Source organism: Callithrix jacchus, chromosome 5 (assembly GCF_049354715.1).
Source record: "Callithrix jacchus isolate 240 chromosome 5, calJac240_pri, whole genome shotgun sequence".
NCBI lineage: Eukaryota > Metazoa > Chordata > Mammalia > Primates > Cebidae > Callithrix > Callithrix jacchus.
The window spans coordinates 87,205,792-87,224,707 of record NC_133506.1 but is presented as its reverse complement, the minus strand read 5'-3'; the positions used below and the strand labels follow the sequence as shown (position 1 = coordinate 87,224,707).

The 18,916-nt window shown below is 36.9% G+C and overlaps 1 protein-coding gene across 5 annotated transcripts in view; it reads right to left on the bottom strand.

The window, feature by feature from the left end:
- The window catches only part of EFCAB3 (EF-hand calcium binding domain 3), a 466,563-nt gene that overhangs the window by 445,522 nt on the left and 2,125 nt on the right, over positions 1–18,916 (bottom strand). For all 5 annotated transcript variants that reach the window (XM_035300329.3, XM_035300331.3, XM_078373418.1 and 2 more), the window contains exons 2-4: positions 17,039–17,153; positions 3,665–3,825; positions 1,571–1,682 (exon numbers count right to left, since the gene is read on the bottom strand). In XM_035300329.3, coding sequence (XP_035156220.3) covers positions 1,571–1,682; positions 3,665–3,825; positions 17,039–17,068 — 303 coding nt within the window. In that variant the 5' untranslated portion in view covers positions 17,069–17,153. The remainder of the gene's footprint in view (positions 1–1,570; positions 1,683–3,664; positions 3,826–17,038; positions 17,154–18,916) is intronic.

Genomic DNA, 18,916 nt, shown 5'->3' with positions numbered 1-18,916 from the left:
GTTTCAATGGCCATGCAAGATGTGGAAAAAAGACTCTCACACTACACAAGATTGACAGGAACTGGTACTGAGATGCCGCATAGAACCAAAATCTTTAAAAGATGATGCTTTCATCAAGAGTGGGAAAAAAACTTATCCCTCAATGAAAAAGTATGATTAAAATATGTCTGTATCCCAGCTCCAGGTTGAAAAAAAAGGAATACTACTCCTGCTAATCAGTCATAATCATAACTCTACATACATATGAGTTTAGAATTCAAATCTACACTAAATATGTGAGCCAGGGAAACAGAAACCAAAAAATTCATTTAAAGTGATCTCAGATTTGTAACACTTCTGAAGTGCATAGCAGAGGCAAATGCAAATTCTCGTTTTAAAAATTATCTTGAAGAAGGGCAAACTGAAGATTCCCACAGATTTAGATCAACTATATATGAAAGAATGTACAAGATATATGTAACACCCAAAGATATAACTTAACATAAGTGAGAATCAGACAAAACAATAAATACAACATTTAGATCCCCCAAGAACTTCATATATTGAATTGATCAAATATCAATCTTGAAATAACTATGGAACATGAGCGAAAAACATGACATAGGGCATATTTTAAGAATCACCAAATAAAACTTCTGGAGGTAAAAAACAGAATCACTGTAATTAAAATCTCAATGGAAAGATTAAACTGCAGATTAGATTCAGCTGGATAAAGAATAAGTGAACTAGAAAGTAGATGGGTAGAAATTACCAAGAGCAAAAAAGAAAGACAGAATAGATTAAAATATGAAGCAACGTTAAAGAATATAGAAAACAGGAAGACAAATTTAATACACATCTAATAGATGATAAAAAAAAGGACAGCAAAGAGATTGAAGGAGGATAAATATTCTAAAAGATAATATATTAGAATTTTCCAGAATTGAAGAAAGGCATGCATTCTCAGATTTAAGAAGCACAGCAAATACTAAGACAGAGGAGAAAAAAGGAAATATACCTCTAAGTATATCATAGTGAGTTGAATGGTGACTACACAAAAAGATATTCCATGTTCTAATATCTGAAACCTGTGAATGTTACCTTATTTGGAGAAAAAGTCTTTGCAGATGTAATGAAGTTAAGATCTTGAAATGAAATATACAATGACAGATGTGCTTATAAGAGAAAGGAATAAGGAGATAAGATACAGATACAGGAAGAAAGATCATGTGAAGACTCATGGGAAGATGGAGGCAAGTTTGGAGTTATGCTGCCACAAACCAATGAACACCTAGGATCACTGTTAAAAAATCAAAAATGTTAGCAGAGAGCACAGTAAAAAAGACAAAAAAAATCGCTTAATAGAGAATAAAGGCAAATTTTTCATAAGCTTCTGAAAAGATTCCTTGTTCTATTCTTTTTTAAAGGAGGAGAAGGAAAAGGAAAACAGGTGGAGAAAAGGAGGAGCAAGAGCAAGTAGTAATATTTAAGACTGTGACATTTCAACACATGGACTAAAAATATAAGGGAATGTTTGAAGGCTAAGGAGAACACTTGAAAATAAAAGAAAAATTTCCAAATTTGTATTTACCTCAGTTCTTTTGCTGTACTGTTGTACTTGTAAACTCTTTCTCCTGACTTTTTTTTCTTCTGCCAAATCAGAGGACTTTTCTTCTCCACAAAGGAATATTGATGTTTCAAACCTAAATTACACAGAAATTGAATCACTCTTGAATTTCTTTTTACTTTTGCTTTTTCTTTTCAACTTTTAATTATGGAAATTTTCTAACATACACAAATGTATACAGAATTCCATCACCCAATTTCAACAATGGCTAATCCTATTCCATCTATATCCCATCCCTGTTCCCATCCCTTATTATTTTTGAAATAAATCACAGTATATTATTTCACCTCTAAAGATTTTAATAAAAATCTCTACAATGTGCCTTTTTAAATTTAAAACACGATTATGGGCCAGGTGCAGTGGCTTACACCTGTAATCCCAGCACTTTGGGAGGCCAAGACGGGCAGATTATTTGAGGTCAGATGTTCAAGACCAGCCTGACCAACATGGTGAAACCCTGTCTCTACTAAAAATACTATATATATATATATATATATATGCATGGTGACACATGCCTGTAGCCCCAGCTACTCAGGAGGTTGAGACACAAGAATTGCTTGAATCTGGTAAGCAAAGGTTGCAGTGAGCTGAGATCCAGCCACTGCACTCCAGCCTGAGTGACACAGCAAGACTTCATCTCAAAACAAAACACAACAAAACAAAAACACCATATGACAGCTAAAAAATTATCAATTTCTTAATATCAAATATACAGGTAGTAATTACATTTCTAGTTGTCTCATAAATTTCATAACATTTTTTAACATATTATATTGGGACTCAATAAAATCCCAGCATCACAGTTGACTGAAATGTCTTTTAAACTTCTTTTCATCTATAAGTTCTCCTTCTATACTTTTTATTATCATTATAATTATTATTACTAGGTCATTTTTCCTGCTGATTTTCCACTGTTGGGATTTTGCTGATTGTATCACCATGGTTGTAGGATTCTAGAGGATTGAACATATGAATGTTTAATATTTGAGGGAGATGCAAAATCACTATCTAGGTGGTGATGTTATGCCATCAGGAAGTACATAATGTCCAATTGGCTATTTGTGGTATTAGCAGCTACTTATACAAATAACTAGATCCAGTAAATTATAGGAACTGGCCAGAAATGGTGGCTCATGCCTGTAATCCCAGCACTTTGGGAAGCTGAGGCGGGCAGATCACCTGAGGTCAGGAGTTAGAGACTAGCCTAGACAACATGGTGAAATCCCGTCTCTACAAAAAAAAAAAAAAAACGAAATTACCCAAGCATAGTGGTGCATGCCTATAGTTCCAGGCACTCAGGAGGCTGAGGCAGAAGAATTGCTTGAACCTGGGATCAAATAGCTTAATTTCATGGAAAGCACAAAGCCAAGCCTAGAGAGGAGAACTTTCCTTCCTAAATTCTCTTTAAGACAAACTTAACAGACATATGGATACTGGAATTCTATGATTCCAGTTAGCTTACAGCTTCCTTATAGGCTTCCACATGTGATATGGTTTGACTCTGTGTCCCTACCCATATCTCATGTTGAATTGTAATCCCCAGTGTTGGGATAGGAATCTGGTAGGAGGTGATTGGATCATAGGGACAGATTTCCCCCTTGCTGTTCTCATGATACTGAGTTCTCACAAGATGTGTTTGGTTAAAAGCCTGTGGCACTTCCCCCTTCACTCTCTCTCCTGCTGGCCTTTGAAGATATGCTTGCTTCCTCTTTACCTTTCACCACCATTCTAAGTCTCCTGAGGCTTCCCCAGACTTGCTTCCTGTAAACCCTGCAGAACCATGAGCAATTAAACCTCTTTTCTTTATAAATTACCTAATCTCAAGCAGTTCTTATAACAATGTAAGAACTGACTACACAACATGGAAGCCTATAGGCTTCCACATGGCTATGAGAGAAGTCAGAAAAAATGTAAGAACAGCTATTTAGGAGTTTAAATTGTGCTACTGAAAGAATGATCCTACACATGGTACATTATGTGAACACATAAGCTACATTTTGACACTCTTAACTTGCAAAAGTATAAATCAATAAAGTAAGTTCAGAGTTTTTAACTTACATTTTTTTATATTCTGGGCTCAAACTCCTAATTTCCGGTGAAATTTTCTTCTCTATTGTTTTAGGAAACCTGATGTATTTCTTGTGGTCAATAGTTCCTGATGGCAAGCCAGTTGCAAAAGAATTAGAGCCATCATCTAATAAGTCAATATTTTCCTCTGCCTAGGGAATATAAGAGCCACAATCAATCACATTCTTTTTGCACAAACATATTAAATATGACATTCTGGGTCAAACCATTCATTTTAGATTGACATTCTTTCTCAAATAGTGCTACCAAAGAGAATTTTGTTGAAAAAGGTTTTACTCACTACTGTATTATTTCTCCAGATTCAGTACATACTCTAAAGAACTCCAATTTTCCTTAGTGCATTACATAGCTGTAAAATGAACATCATTTACGAATAAATATAATGGTTATTTAATCTAGCACTTTTTCTTTTTCTGAGACAAGGTCTCTTTTTGTTGCCTACGGTGGAGTGCAATGGTGCAGTCATGACTCACTGCAGCCTTGGCCTCCCAGGCTCAAGCAATTCTCCCACCTCAGCCTCCTGAGAAGCTGAGACCACATGCATACACCATCATGCTTGGCTAATTTTTTTATTATTTGTAGAGATGAGGTCTTACTATATTGCCCAGGCTGGTCTCAAACTTCTGAGCTCAAGCAATCCTCCCACCTCAGCCTCTCAAAGTGCTAGAATAATAGGCATGAGCTACCTCTCCTGGCCTCTTAAGGCACTGAGGTACAAAAGTTTATCATACTCTTTGCAAAGCAATTTTTTATTATAAAAAATTAACTAGATATTAGATACAAACCAAAGCCATGATCCATGAAAGAAATGATTGATAAGCTAGACTTCATTTAAATTAAAAGCTTCTGCTTTTAATTGTGAAAGACACCATATCAATGAAAGGACAAGTCATAGTCTGGGAAAGAATGTTTTCAAAAAACATATCTGATAAAGAACTGCTATCCAAAATATACAAAGAACTCTTAAAACAAACATAATAAAAAGGAACTCAATTTTAAAATGAACTAAAGAGTCGAACAGACACCTCACCAAAGAAGATGTACAGAAGTGTGGTAGGTAAGAATATGAACAGAGGCTCAACATTATAATGTGATTAGGGAATTGTGAATTAAAAGGAAATATCATTACATAACTGCTAGATTGGTGAAAGTTTAACAAAAAACTATAAAACTTTGTTTAAAAAAACTGGAAAAAAAAGAAACTAAAGAAAACATAAATGAAAAGATAGCCCATGTTCATGGATTCAAAAAATTCATATGTTTAAATGTCCTGCTATCCAATGCTATCTACAGATTCTATGCAATTCCTCTCAAAATTCCAAGGTCATTTTTCACAGAAATCAAAAAATCCTAAAATTTATATGGAACCAGAAAACACCCCATATAGCCAAAGCAATCTTAAGCAAAAAGAACAAAGTTAGAGGCATCACACTTCCTAATTTCAAAATTTTTATTCTTCATAATTTCTATAATTTCAATTATAAAGCTATAGTAATCAAAACAGAATGGTACTGGCATAAAAACAGATAGACAAACTAATAGGATAAGATAGAAAGCTTAGAAATTATCCAAATATTTACAATAATCTTATTTTCAACAAAGGGCTAAGTACACATGATGGGGAAAGAACAGTCTCTTCAATAAATGGCATTGGGAAAACTGGATATCCCTTGCAGAAAAATGAAATTGGGCCATTATATCACACCATATACAAAAATCAATTTGAAATGCATTAAAGATTTCAACACAAGACCTAAAACTATAAAGTTTACAAGAAGATAGGGGAAAAGCTCTACCACACTGGTCTAGGGAATTATTTCTTGAATAGGATTCTATAAGCACAGGTAATAAAAGCAAAAATAAAAAATGGGATTACATGAAACTAAAAAGCTTCTGTACAGCAAGGGATACAATTGACAGGGAAGAAATAACCCACAGAAGGGGAGAAAATATTTGTAAATCATACATCTGTTAAGGGATTAGGGGATTTATACGCAAATTATATAAAGAACTCAACTCAAGCAAGAAAACTAACTACCCAATTCAAAAATGGGTGAAGGATCTGAACAGACATTCTCAAAAGAAGGCATACAAATGGCTTACAGGTTTGTGAAAAATGTTCAATATCACTAATTATTAGGGAAATGTAAAACAAAACCACAATGAGATATTATTTCACACCTCTTAGAATAGCTATTAACTAAAAGACAAGGGATAACAAGTGTTGGCAAGGATGTAGAGAAAAGGGAACATCTGCACACTGTTGGTATGAATGTTAGTACAGCCATCCTAGAAAACACCATGGAGGTTCCTCAAAAACTGAAAACAGAACTACCAGCAATCCCACTTCTGGGTATAAATCCAAAGGAATTGAAATTAGTATGTTGAAGAGATATCTGCACTCCTATATTTGTTTCAGCATTATTCACAATAGCCAAGATATAAAAGTAACCCAAGTGTCCATCAACAGATTAATACATAAAGAAAATGTGGTGAATATATACAAATGAATACTATATAACCTTTAAAAAGAAGGAAACTCTGTCATTTACCATAACATGGATAGAACTGCAAAACATTATGCTAAGTGAAATAATACAGGCACAGAAAGACAAACACTATATGATCTCACGTACATGTGAAATCTAAGGAAGTTGTTCTCATAGAAACAGAGTAGAAAGAGGATGGAGGTAGAGAAGTTTGGGGGAGGAAGAGGGATGGGGAAAGGGAAGACACTGATCAAAGGGTACAGTTTCAGTTAGACTGGAAACAAGTTTTAGTGATCTATTGCATTGTATGGTGAACATGGTTAATAAACAATGTATCATATACTTCGAAATCACTAAAATATTATTATGTTCTTACCACAAAAACAAGTTTATAAAGTAATGGATATGTTAATGGCTTGATTAAATATTTCTATAATGTATACATAGATCAAAAATACCACAATATACCCCATAAATATATGCAATTATTATTTGTCAATTTAGAATAATAAGAAAAAACTCAATTAAGAAAAAAGAATGGCAATCACCCAAAACACTGACAATAACAAATGCTGGCAAGGATGTGAAGCAAGAACTCTCATCATTGCTGATGGGAATGCAAAATTGTACAACCACTTTGGAAGGCAGTTTGGCAGTTCCTTACAAAACTAAACATACTCTCACCATACAATGCAACAATTGCATTTATTGGTATTTACGCAAACAAGTTGAAACTTTATTTCCATACAAAACCCTACAATTGGATGTTTATAGCAGTTGCGCTCATAATTGCCAAAACTTGAAAGCAATAAAGACGTCCTATATTAAATGTAGAGGATGGGATATTATTTAGTGCTAAACAGAAGTGAGCTATCAAGCCTTAAAAAGACACAGAAACTTTAAATGCACATTAAGTAAAAAAGCCTGACCTGAATGGTTCCATATTGTATAATTCCAACTATAGGACATTCTGGAAAAGGCAAAACTATGGAGACAGTAAAAAAATCTGTTCTCCAGGGGATGGGGAAAGAAGAGGTAAATAGCTAGGACACAGAGGATTTTAGGGCAATGTGATTATTCTATATGATACTATAACATTGACTATATGTCATAATACTTTTGTTCAAACTCATAGAATGTACAACAACAAAAGTGAACTCTAATGATGTAAACTATGGACTTTGAGTGATAATGATGTGCCAGTGTTGATGCGTCAGTTACAACAAACGTACCACTCTGGTACAGGATGTTGATAGTAGGGTAAGCTGTGCATGTATAGGGGTAGTAGGTATACAGTAACTCTCTGTACTTTCTGCTCATTTTTTTCTGAACCTAAAAACTGCTCTTAAAAAAAATAAAGTCTACATATCTAAAACCTGAAACCATAAAAATTCTATAAGACTACCTAGGAAAAACTCTTCTGGACACTGACTTAGGCGAAGAATTTATGACTATGACCCCAAAAGCAAACGTAACAAAAACAAAAATAAATCAGTGAGACCTAATTAAACTAAGAAGCTCCTGCACAGCAAAAGTAATAATCAACACAGTAGACAGACAACCAAGAGAATGGGAGAAAATATTTGTAAACTATACATCCAACAAAGGACTAATATCCAGAATTTACAAGGAATTCAAACAAATCAGCAGAGAAAAAAAAGTACTCCCATTAAAAAGTGGAAAAATAACATGAACAGATATTTCTCAAAAGAAGATATACAAATGGCCAACAAATATATGAAAAAAAAAATGTTCAGCATCACCTATCACCAGGGAAATACAAATTAAAACCACAATGAGATATCACCTTACCGTAGCCAGAATAGCCATTATTAAGTCAAAAAACAACAGATATTGGTGCAGATTGGATGAAAAGGGAAATCTTATATGCTGCTAGTTGGAATGTAAATTAGTATAACTTCTGCAGAAGGCAGTATGGAGATTTCTCGAAGAAATAAAGTTACATCTATCATTTAATCCAGCCATCCACTACTGGGTATCTACCCAAAGGGAAAGAAAAGTCATTGCACAAAAAAACACTTACACACACATGTTCATCTCAGCACAATTCACAATAGCAAAGGTATGGAACCAATCTAAGTTCCCATCAACCGATGAGAGGTTAAAGAAAATGTGGTATATATACTATGGAATACTACTTATCCATTAAAAAAGAACAAAAATTATGTATTTTACAGCAACTTGAATGAAACTAGAGGCCATTATCCTAAGTGAAGTAACTCAGGAACAATAAACCAAATACTGCATATTCTCACTTATAAATGGGAGCTAAGCTATGGATACAAAAAGGCCACTAGAGTGGTAGAGATTTGGAGTGGAGAGGGGGCAGGGCAGTGAAGGATGAATAACTGCCTGTTGGGTACAATGTATACTATTCAGGTAACAGGTACACTAAAAGCCCAGACTTCATCACTGAATAATTCATCCATGTAACCAAAAACCACTTGTATCCCTGAAGCTATTAAAATAAAAAATATTAAATAAATAACACTCTACAAAAAAATTAAAAAACAAAGCCTAAATTTAAAAAAAAATAAAGCTAAATTGCTTCTAAATAGACACCTCTCCCCACTCCTCACCCCCCCAAAAAAGAAATAGAGTTTAGTGACAATAAACATGTTTAGAAAAAGATGAATGTAGTTGGAAATATTCTCTCCTGAAATTTGGCTGTTTGCTTAAGACAACTGGACAGTATCCAGTCAATTAAAGGTGCATTAGTCCTGAGCCTTTGAACCCAAAGGTGACCCTGAAGATTACACAGACAATTTATAAAGAAGATTACCAAGGAAGTTTAGAGAGAATCTCTATTTCCACAGGATGGAAATTAACAGAACTATTTCAGTGACTTTTAATATCTTTTCTGGAAAAGGGAAAACTATGGAGACAGTAAAAAAAAAAAAAAAAATCAGTGTTTTCCCAGGGATGGGACAAAGGCACACCTTTAACTTGTTTGAAGAAAGCAATTTGATTTACTGACTTGATGAGATGTGTATTACAAATGATGAAAGAATTCCTAAAGAGTTTGAAAAAAATATGACCCAAAATAGAAAGCAGAGGGGGAAAAGGGGTGGGAAATCTAAAAAGACAGAAAAAACCTGTTACCAAAGACCAAGTGAATGAAAACAAAGAATGAGTAGAAACTTGACACAGAAGAAGAAAAGAAAGAAAAGAATCTCAGAAAGGTGAGCCATCTGGGACGTATAAATTATACAGTCTAAGGAAAAAAAACTAGTATAATTCTATAATTTTAATTTTTAAAAACGCATCTTCAAAATTAGTTTATATGGGCAAAATCCACGAAGTAGTAGGTATAAAAAGGTAAATTTTAAATGTATATATGACATAAAGTACATATCTCAGTACTTTTCTAGAATCTCTGAAATTATTTTTTTAGACTATAGTATAGGTACATGTTTTACACAGTAGCATCAGATCTGTTAAAAGAATGAATTTAAAAGATTAGGACTTTCAATGGACAATACTGAATTTCACTTGAGCCCTAAACTCCCAGAAAACAGTGAGGGTTAAAGGAATCCCCCCACCCTTTTGTCTTCCGGAAAATGGCTTACTGCAAACCCTCCCCATAATGATTTAGGTCAGACTCTGGAATGTACCCCTTGTTTACTTATGACATGCCAGACACACACCCTCAAAATTCCCTTTCTTTGCATCATAAATTGTTAGCTGAATTGTTTTATCCCCACTGATAATCAGAACAAAATAGACTGACTTGATAATAAAATATTCTCCAATCTACTTATCTAATCCTATTCTTTCACGCCATTTCCCCACACCTGGTTCTTTCCAGCCTCTCTCTATAACAGAAAACTCCTTCTGCCCAGCCCTTGAGATGTTTGCAGATTTTACAACCATAGCATTCTTCCCATTGCAATAGTCTTCCTCTTCTTCCAATTTAAACAGTCCCTTTCTCCCCTGGCAATAATTCTTTTGAATAAAGTCTCTCCTTACTAAATCCAGATCTGTTTTTATTTGAAAAATTTTGTCTTACTTGACACAAAACTAGCAAAAAAAAAAGTGAAAGTATCTAAAAAGACAGAAGGGCATAAAAATCTGAAGCACAGAAAAGATGGCTAAAGAAATTTCATATCGGACAAGGACTCAAGATGGCGCTGTGAGAACAACCCAGGATTGGAGCTCTCGTTGTGTCCGCGGAGAGGTGAGTCTGAGCTGCATTTCCAGACTGATCTTTGTTGTCCACGGAACAGGGAAATTCCCAAGTGAAGAGGAGACGCGGGACGCCAGGAAGAACCTCCGCCCGGCAAAGCCGGAAGCCGGGGTGACGGCAGCCGGCCCTACCCAGCGCTCCCCACAGGGCGCGCTTGTCCGGGTGCCCCGTTGAACCGGCAACCGGAGATGTGAGAGGGCTGGACTTGAGACTGAGCTAGACTTGGACAGTGGGCCAGCCCGGGGGATTGCAGGGACAGAGCGTTAGGGGTGGCCCAGTGGGACGAACAAAACCGCGATTTCAAACAAGCCCCATGCAGATGGCCCGAGACGCTCTGAGGGGGAGGGGCATCCACCATTACCGAGGCAACCTGCCCCAACTGAGATACACACCCATTGCTGACGCAGCCAGCTGTTGCCGAGGCAACCCGTCCCTACTGAGATACACGCCCACTGCTGATGCAGCCTGCCATTGCCGAGGCAACCCGCTACAACAGAGAGACTCCGCCACAGGGCGTGGCGGAGAACACAGCAGAACAGCAGAGCCAGGGCGAGCCTCACAACAGCAGGGTGGAGCCTCAGCAGGCAAACAGTGGCTAGTCTGCGTCCTGGCTGGGCAGGACCCCAACGGACTTCAAAAATAAAGCCCAAACCCCTCAACACAGAGCATTTGAGAAAAAAAAAAGGGTTTTTTTAATGAGCTCTGTTGCAGCAGAATCAAACATAGCAGCCTAACAGCCCTGAATGAACAACAGAGCTCACAGCTCAGCAATTAAGCTCCTATAAAGTACAAACTGTCTCCTCAAGCAGCTCCCTGACCCCTCTATATCCAAAAGACTGACATTAGGCAGGCATCATCCTGGGACAAAGATAGCAGAAAAAGAAACTGGTAGCATCCCTCGCTGTGCCACAGCTACTAGAGGTGCACCCCAGACAAGTAGGGTCTGGAGCGGACCTCAGCAGTCGTACAGCGAAGGGGCTAGACTGGTAGAAGGAAAACCAAGCAACAGAAATACTTCATCATCAACATTCTGGGTGTCCACTCAGAGACCCAATCGAAAAGTCAGCAACTACGCAGACGACCAGCAGACAAATCCACAAAGATGTGAAGAAACCAGCGCAAAAAGGAGGAAAACACCCGAAACCAGACCACCTCGCCTCCTAGAAAGGACCAAAACTCCTCACCAGCAAGGGAACACAGCTGGACGGAGAATGACTGTGACGAAATGACGGAATTAGACTTCAGAAGATGGATAATGAGAAACTTTTGTGAGCTAAAAGATCATGTATTAAATCAATGCAAAGAAACTAAGAACCTTGAAAAAAGATTCGAAAAAAGATTCGAGGAAATGATAACAAGAATGGATAACTTAGACAGGAATATGAATGAATTAAAGGAGCTGAAAAACACAATACGAGAACTTCACGAAGCAAGCACAAGTTTCAATAGCCGAATTGACCAAGCAGAAGAAAGAATATCTGAAGTCGAAGACCAACTCAATAAAATTAAACGAGAAACCAAGATTAGAGAAAAAAGCGCAAAAAGGAATGAACAAAGTTTCCAAGAAATGTGGGACTATGTGAAAAGACCTAACCTATGTTTGATAGGTGTACCAGAAGGGGACGAAGAGAATGAATCCAAGCTGGAAAATACTCGTCAGGACATCATCCAGGAAAATTTCCCCCACCTAGCAAGACAGGCCAACACTCAAATGCAGGAAATACAGAGAACACCACAAAGATATTCCGCAAGAAGAGCAACCCCAAGGCACATAATCGTCAGATTCAACAGGGTTGAAATAAAGGAGAGAATACTAAGGGCAGCCAGAGAGAAAGGTCGGGTCACCCACAACGGGAAGCCCATCAGACTCACAGCAGATCTCTCGGCAGAAACACTACAAGCCAGAAGAGAGTGGGGGCCAGTATTCAACATTCTTAAAGAAAAGAACTTTCAACCCAGAATTTCATATCCAGCCAAACTGAGCTTCAGAAGTGAAGGAAAGATAAAATCCTTTGCGAACAAGCAAGTACTCAGAGACTTTGTCACCACCAGGCCTGCTTTACAAGAGCTCCTAAAAGAGGCACTACACATAGAAAGGATCAACCAGTACCAGCCATTCCAAAATCACACTGAATGCTAAAGAGCATCAACATAATGAAGAATCTACAACAACTAACAGGCAAAACAGCCACTTAGCATCAAAATGGCAGTATCAAATTCACACATAACAATATTAACCCTAAATGTAAATGGACTAAATGCACCAATCAAAAGACACAGACTGGCAAATTGGATAAAAATCCAAAACCCATCAGTGTGCTGTATACAGGAAACCCATCTCACATGCAAGGATACACAAAGGCTCAAAATAAAGGGATGGAGGAAGATTTACCAAGCTAATGGAAAGCAAAAAAAAAGCAGGAGTTGCAATTCTCATCTCTGATAAAATAGACTTTAAAGCAACAAAGATCAAAAGAGACAAAGAAGGACATTACATAATGGTAAAAGGATCGAAACAACAAGAAGAGCTAACGATCCTAAACATATATGGACCCAATGCAGGAGCACCCAGATACATAAGGCAAGTTCTTAATGACTTACAAAAGGACTTAGACTCCCACACAATAATAGTGGGAGACTTTAACACTCCACTGTCAATACTAGACAGATCAACCAGACAGAAAATCAACAAGGATATCCAGGGCTTGAACTCAGACCTGGAGCAAGCAAACCTGATAGACATTTACAGAACTCTCCACCCCAAATCCACAGAATACACATTCTTCTCAGCACCACATCACACCTACTCTAAAATTGACCACATAATCGGAAGTAAAGCACTGCTCAACAAATGCAAAACAACTGAAATCATAACAAACAGCCTCTCAGACCATAGTGCAATCAAGTTAGAACTCAGAATTCAGAAACCGACCCAGAACCGCACAGCTTCATGGAAACTGAACAACTGGCTCTTGAATGTTGACTGGGTAAACAATGAAATGAAGGCAGAAATAAAGAAGTTCTTCGAAACCAATGAGAACGAAGACACAACGTGCCAGAACCTCTGGGACACATTTAAAGCAGTCTCTAGAGGAAAGTATATAGCAATAAGTGCCCATATGAGGAGAATGGAGAGATCCAAAATTGACACCCTATCGTCAAAATTGAAAGAGCTAGAGGAGCAAGATCAAAAAAACTCAAAACCCAGCAGAAGACAAGAAATAACTAAGATCAGAGCTGAGCTGAAGGAGATTGAGACACGAAAAACCCTTCAAAAAATCAATAAATCCAAGAGCTGGTTTTTTGAAAAGATCAACAAAATAGACAGACCACTAGCCAGATTGATTAAAAATAAAAGAGAGAAAAACCAAATAGATGCAATAAAAAATGATAAAGGGGAAATCACCACAGATTCCACAGAAATTCAAACCATCATCAGAGAATATTACAAACAACTCTATGCGCATAAACTAGTAAACCTGGAAGAAATGGATAAATTCCTGGACTCCTGTGTCCTCCCAAGCCTAAACCAGGAGGAAGCTGAAACTATGAATAGACCAATAACAAGGTCTGAAGTTGAGGCAGCAATTAAGAGTCTACCACACAAAAAAAGCCCAGGTCCAGACGGGTTCACAGCCGAATTCTACCAGACACACAAAGAGGAGCTGGTACCATTCCTTCTAAAACTATTTCAAACAATCCAAAAAGAGGGAATCCTTCCCAAATCATTTTATGAGACCAACATCATCCTGATACCAAAACCCGGCAGAGACCCAACAAGAAAAGAAAACTTCAGGCCAATATCCATGATGAACATAGATGCAAAAATCTTCAATAAAATATTGGCAAGCCGACTGCAACAGCAAATCAAAAAACTTATTCATCATGATCAAGTAGGATTCATCCCGGGGATGCAAGGCTGGTTCAACATACGCAAGTCTATAAACGTAATTCACCCCATAAACAGAACCAAAAACAAAAACCACATGATTATCTCAATTGACGCAGAGAAGGCATTCGACAAAATTCAACAGCCCTTTATGCTAAAAACCCTCAATAAACTCGGTATCGATGGAACGTATCTCAAAGTAATAAAAGCTATTTATGACAAACCAACAGCCAATATCATACTGAATGGGCAAAAACTGGAAGCATTCCCTTTGAAATCTGGCACTAGACAAGGATGCCCTCTTTCACCTCTCCTATTCAATATAGTACTGGAAGTTCTAGCCAGAGCAATCAGGCAAGAAAAAGAAATAAAGGGTATTCAAATAGGAAAGGTGGAAGCCAAAGTGTCTCTATTTGCAGACGACATGATAGTATACCTAGAAGACCCCATCGCCTCAGCCCAAAAACTCCTGAAACTGATAAGCAACTTCAGCAAAGTCTCAGGATATAAAATCAATGTGCAAAAATTACAATCATTCGTCTACCCCAATAACAGACTTAAAGAAAGCCAAATCAAGAACGAACTGCCATTTGCAATTGCTACAAAAAGAATAAAATACCTTGGAATACAACTCACAAGGAACGTAAGAGACCTCTTCAAGGAGAATTACAAACCACTGCTCAACGAAATCAGAGAGGACACAAACAGATGGAGAAACATTCCATGTTCATGGTTAGGAAGAATTAATATCGTGAAAATGGCTATACTGCCCAAAGTAATTTACAGAATCAACGCTATCCCCATCAAGCTACCATTGACTTTCTTCACAGAACTGGAAAAAACCACCATGAACTTCATATGGAACCAAAAGAGAGCCCGCATAGCCAAGTCAATTCTAAGCAAAAAGAACACAGCGGGGGGCATCACACTACCGGATTTCAAATTATACTACAAGGCTACAGTAATCAAAACAGCATGGTACTGGTACCAAAACAGAGATATAGACCAATGGAACAAAACAGAGGCACCGGAGGCAACACAACATACATACAACTATACAATCTTTGATAAACCTGACAAAAACAAGCAATGGGGAAAGGATTCCGTGTTTAACAAATGGTGTTGGGAAAACTGGCTAGCCATGTGCAGAAAGCAGAAACTGGACCCCTTCCTGACACCTTACACTAAAATTAACTCCAGATGGATTAAAGACTTAAACATAACACCTGGCACGATAAAAACCCTAGAAGGAAATCTAGGCAAAACTATCCAGGACATAGGAGTAGGCAAGGACTTCATGAACAAAACACCAAAAGCATTGGCAACAAAAGCCAAAATAGACAAATGGGACCTAATGAAACTCCACAGCTTCTGCACGGGGGCAAAAGAAACAGTCACTAGAGTGGATCGGCAACCAACAGAATGGAAAAAAATTTTCGCAGTCTACCCATCTGACAAAGGGCTGATATCCAGAATTTACAAAGAACTCAAACAGATTTACAGGAAAAAAACAAACAAGCCCAATCAAAAGTGGGCAAAGGATATGAACAGATACTTTACGAAAGAAGACATATATGAGGCCAACAATCATATGAAAAAATGCTCATCGTCACTGGTCATCAGAGAGATGCAAATCAAAACCACATTGAGATACCATCTCACGCCAGTTAGAATGGCGATCATTAAAAAATCTGGAGACAACAGATGCTGGAGAGGATGTGGAGAAAAAGGAACACTTTTACACTGTTGGTGGGAGTGTAAATTAGTTCAACCATTGTAGAAGACAGTGTGGCGATTCCTCAAGGCCTTAGAAATAGAAATTCCATTTGACCCAGCAATCCCATTACTGGGTATATATCCAAAAGACTATAAATCGTTCTACTATAAGGACACATGTACACGAATGTTCATTGCAGCACTGTTTACAATAGCAAAGACCTGGAATCAACCCAAATGCCCATTGATAATAGACTGGATTGGAAAAATGTGGCACATATACACCATGGAATATTATGCAGCAATCAGAAATGATGAGTTTGTGTCGTTTGTAGGGACATGGATGAATCTGGAGAACGTCATCCTCAGCAAACTGACACAAGAACAGAAAATGAAACACCGCATATTCTCACTCATAGGTGGGTGATGAAAAATGAGAACACAAGGACACAGAAAGGGGAGTACTAAACACTGGGGTCTATTGAGGGGAAAAGGGGAGGGCTAGTGGGAGGGGGAGGTGGGGAGGGATAGCCTGGGGAGAAATGCCAAATGTGGGTGAAGGGGAGAAGAAAAGCAAAGCACACTGCCATGTGTGTACCTAAGCAACTGTCTTGCATGCTCTGCTCATGTACCCCAAAACCTAAAATCCAATAAAAAATTTAAAAAAAAAAAAGAAATTTCATATCCTCTATATTACTTTTTGGTTAAACTCTCACATCATTAATTACATTATCTACAACCTCTCATGTAAGTTTAACTCTTTTGATGTCCAGAAAAATTATCCAGGTCTGTACATTCCCCCCACCAAACATACTCTCATCATACACCACAGAAGATCTCTCAGTACTATATGTGAGATCTTGCACATATAGGGGATGAGAGTTCAATATATGTTCACTAAAATTGCTCAAAAGTCATCTCAGTTATTAGGCAGTTTCCTTATGACTATTACTCTATGAATTTGCTTACTGATCGTGAATATGAAGTAATGTAAATTAATTTTTATAAAGAAGGAATCTTTAGAATCTCTTTTGAATAAATACCTGGCAGAATAAATGAACTTTAGTTTCCATTTTTCTGTTTAGAGGTAAATTCTGTCCTTGAGGACCCTCGGCTTTGATGAACAACTATGAATGAACAATAGTACAAAAGGATTTCCTGCCAAAAAAAAGATATAAAAAAATCATATGCTTATTTAGGAGACTTAATTATATTTACCTATCTGAAGTTATCTCTTCAACAAACACTGACTTGGGGTATGATACACAATAAATTTCGCCAACACAGATATGTGAACAAACACTAGAAAAAGAATTTAGTAGACTATACATCACAGACCATCCAGTTCCTTAACTTTACCTTTTGTGGTATAAGGAGAAATCTAATTTCAAATGGCATACAAACCAGAGAAATCCAATTACATCTGTTTATTTAAATAAACTCTGAGAAGCAAAACTGCTAAGACAATGGTAATCACTCATGTTACCAAATGTTTCCTATGTGTCTATGCGCTAAATATTATGATAAAGACTTGAAGAGATCAAGTTTCCCAAGATCACACAGCCAGCAAATAGTGGAGATAAAATTTGAATTCAGACAATTTAACTCCAAGCATGTGGTCTTCAGTCCCATAGAAGATTGCCTCTCAAACAATACTACTACTGCAAACAAAAAATGATGTAGCCTCACTTTAAAACAGACTTTCACATTATGCAAATGTGATAACCAACACTTAGAAATTCCTCAAATTTTCACATTTTTAACTCATATCTGAGTTACATTTAATGAGCTATTTATCACAGTGCTAACTATATTACATTATATTACATTGCTAGTTATAATCATCAGTCTTTTTCTTGTAAAGTTTAACTGCAAGTATTAATATTCTAAGACAGAGTACTTAAAATCATTTGCATTTATTTCTGACATATGTTAATAGTTATTATTTTTCAATGTGATACAGCCAACATTACTGGAATTCAAAATATGTTAAAAAATAAAATAGAACCACATTAAAAATTCTCATCTCAGAAAATATTTGAAACCTATACAGGTCTCCCCAGTAACCCATTCTACGTAATTTCTTCTAGATCTTTTCTAACCAGTTCAATCTTCATACCTCTAAACTACTGTACACTTAATGTCTTCACTATTCTTGTCTTCACTATTTAACTGACATTAATTATTTGCCTTGTATTTGTATTTAATTTTCACATGTACAGCTCCTATACCAACTACAGCCTAAATTTATAAAGAACCAGGACTGGTAACTTATAATTCTTAAAATTACTTCTCACAGTATCAAACACAATGCTATATATATATATATATAATGAAGAAAAGCGTAGAGGAAAGAAGGGAAGGGATGGAGGGAGAGAAGGGAAAAGAGAGGGACAGAGGGATGAATGAACAAATTCCCTCCCTACTAGGCTACTCACCAAGAGTTCTTAAACCATCAAAGTGCTTAATTAAGCAGAGTTGGCACGTTTTGAATAAATCTTGAAAGGAACAACTGTTTTGTAATTTATTGACCAGATTACCAAAAAGTTGGCAGGTCTTAATTTGCTGGATGAATAAGCCTCTCCAAACTTAAAAGAAAAAATTAACATAGAAAGTCTGTCTATTCCCTATAACTCTGACCATACTGCTGTTTCTCAACTCTTTCAATCCCGTATCTTTGAACTTGCAGGAACAAATCAAGAGAAATGGAGGGAGACATATCCCTCTTCTCCAGTCATCTATCCATGAATTCAATGTGTATGTTTGCATGCTTAGTATGCACTACGTTCTCTCCCAGGCTCTAGGGATGCAGCAATGAACAAAACAGAAAAAAAAAAAAAAAAAAAAAATCTGCCCTCATGGAGCTTACATTCTAGTCAGGGAGTGAGATGATAAAATAGAAAAATAAAACATATCATATG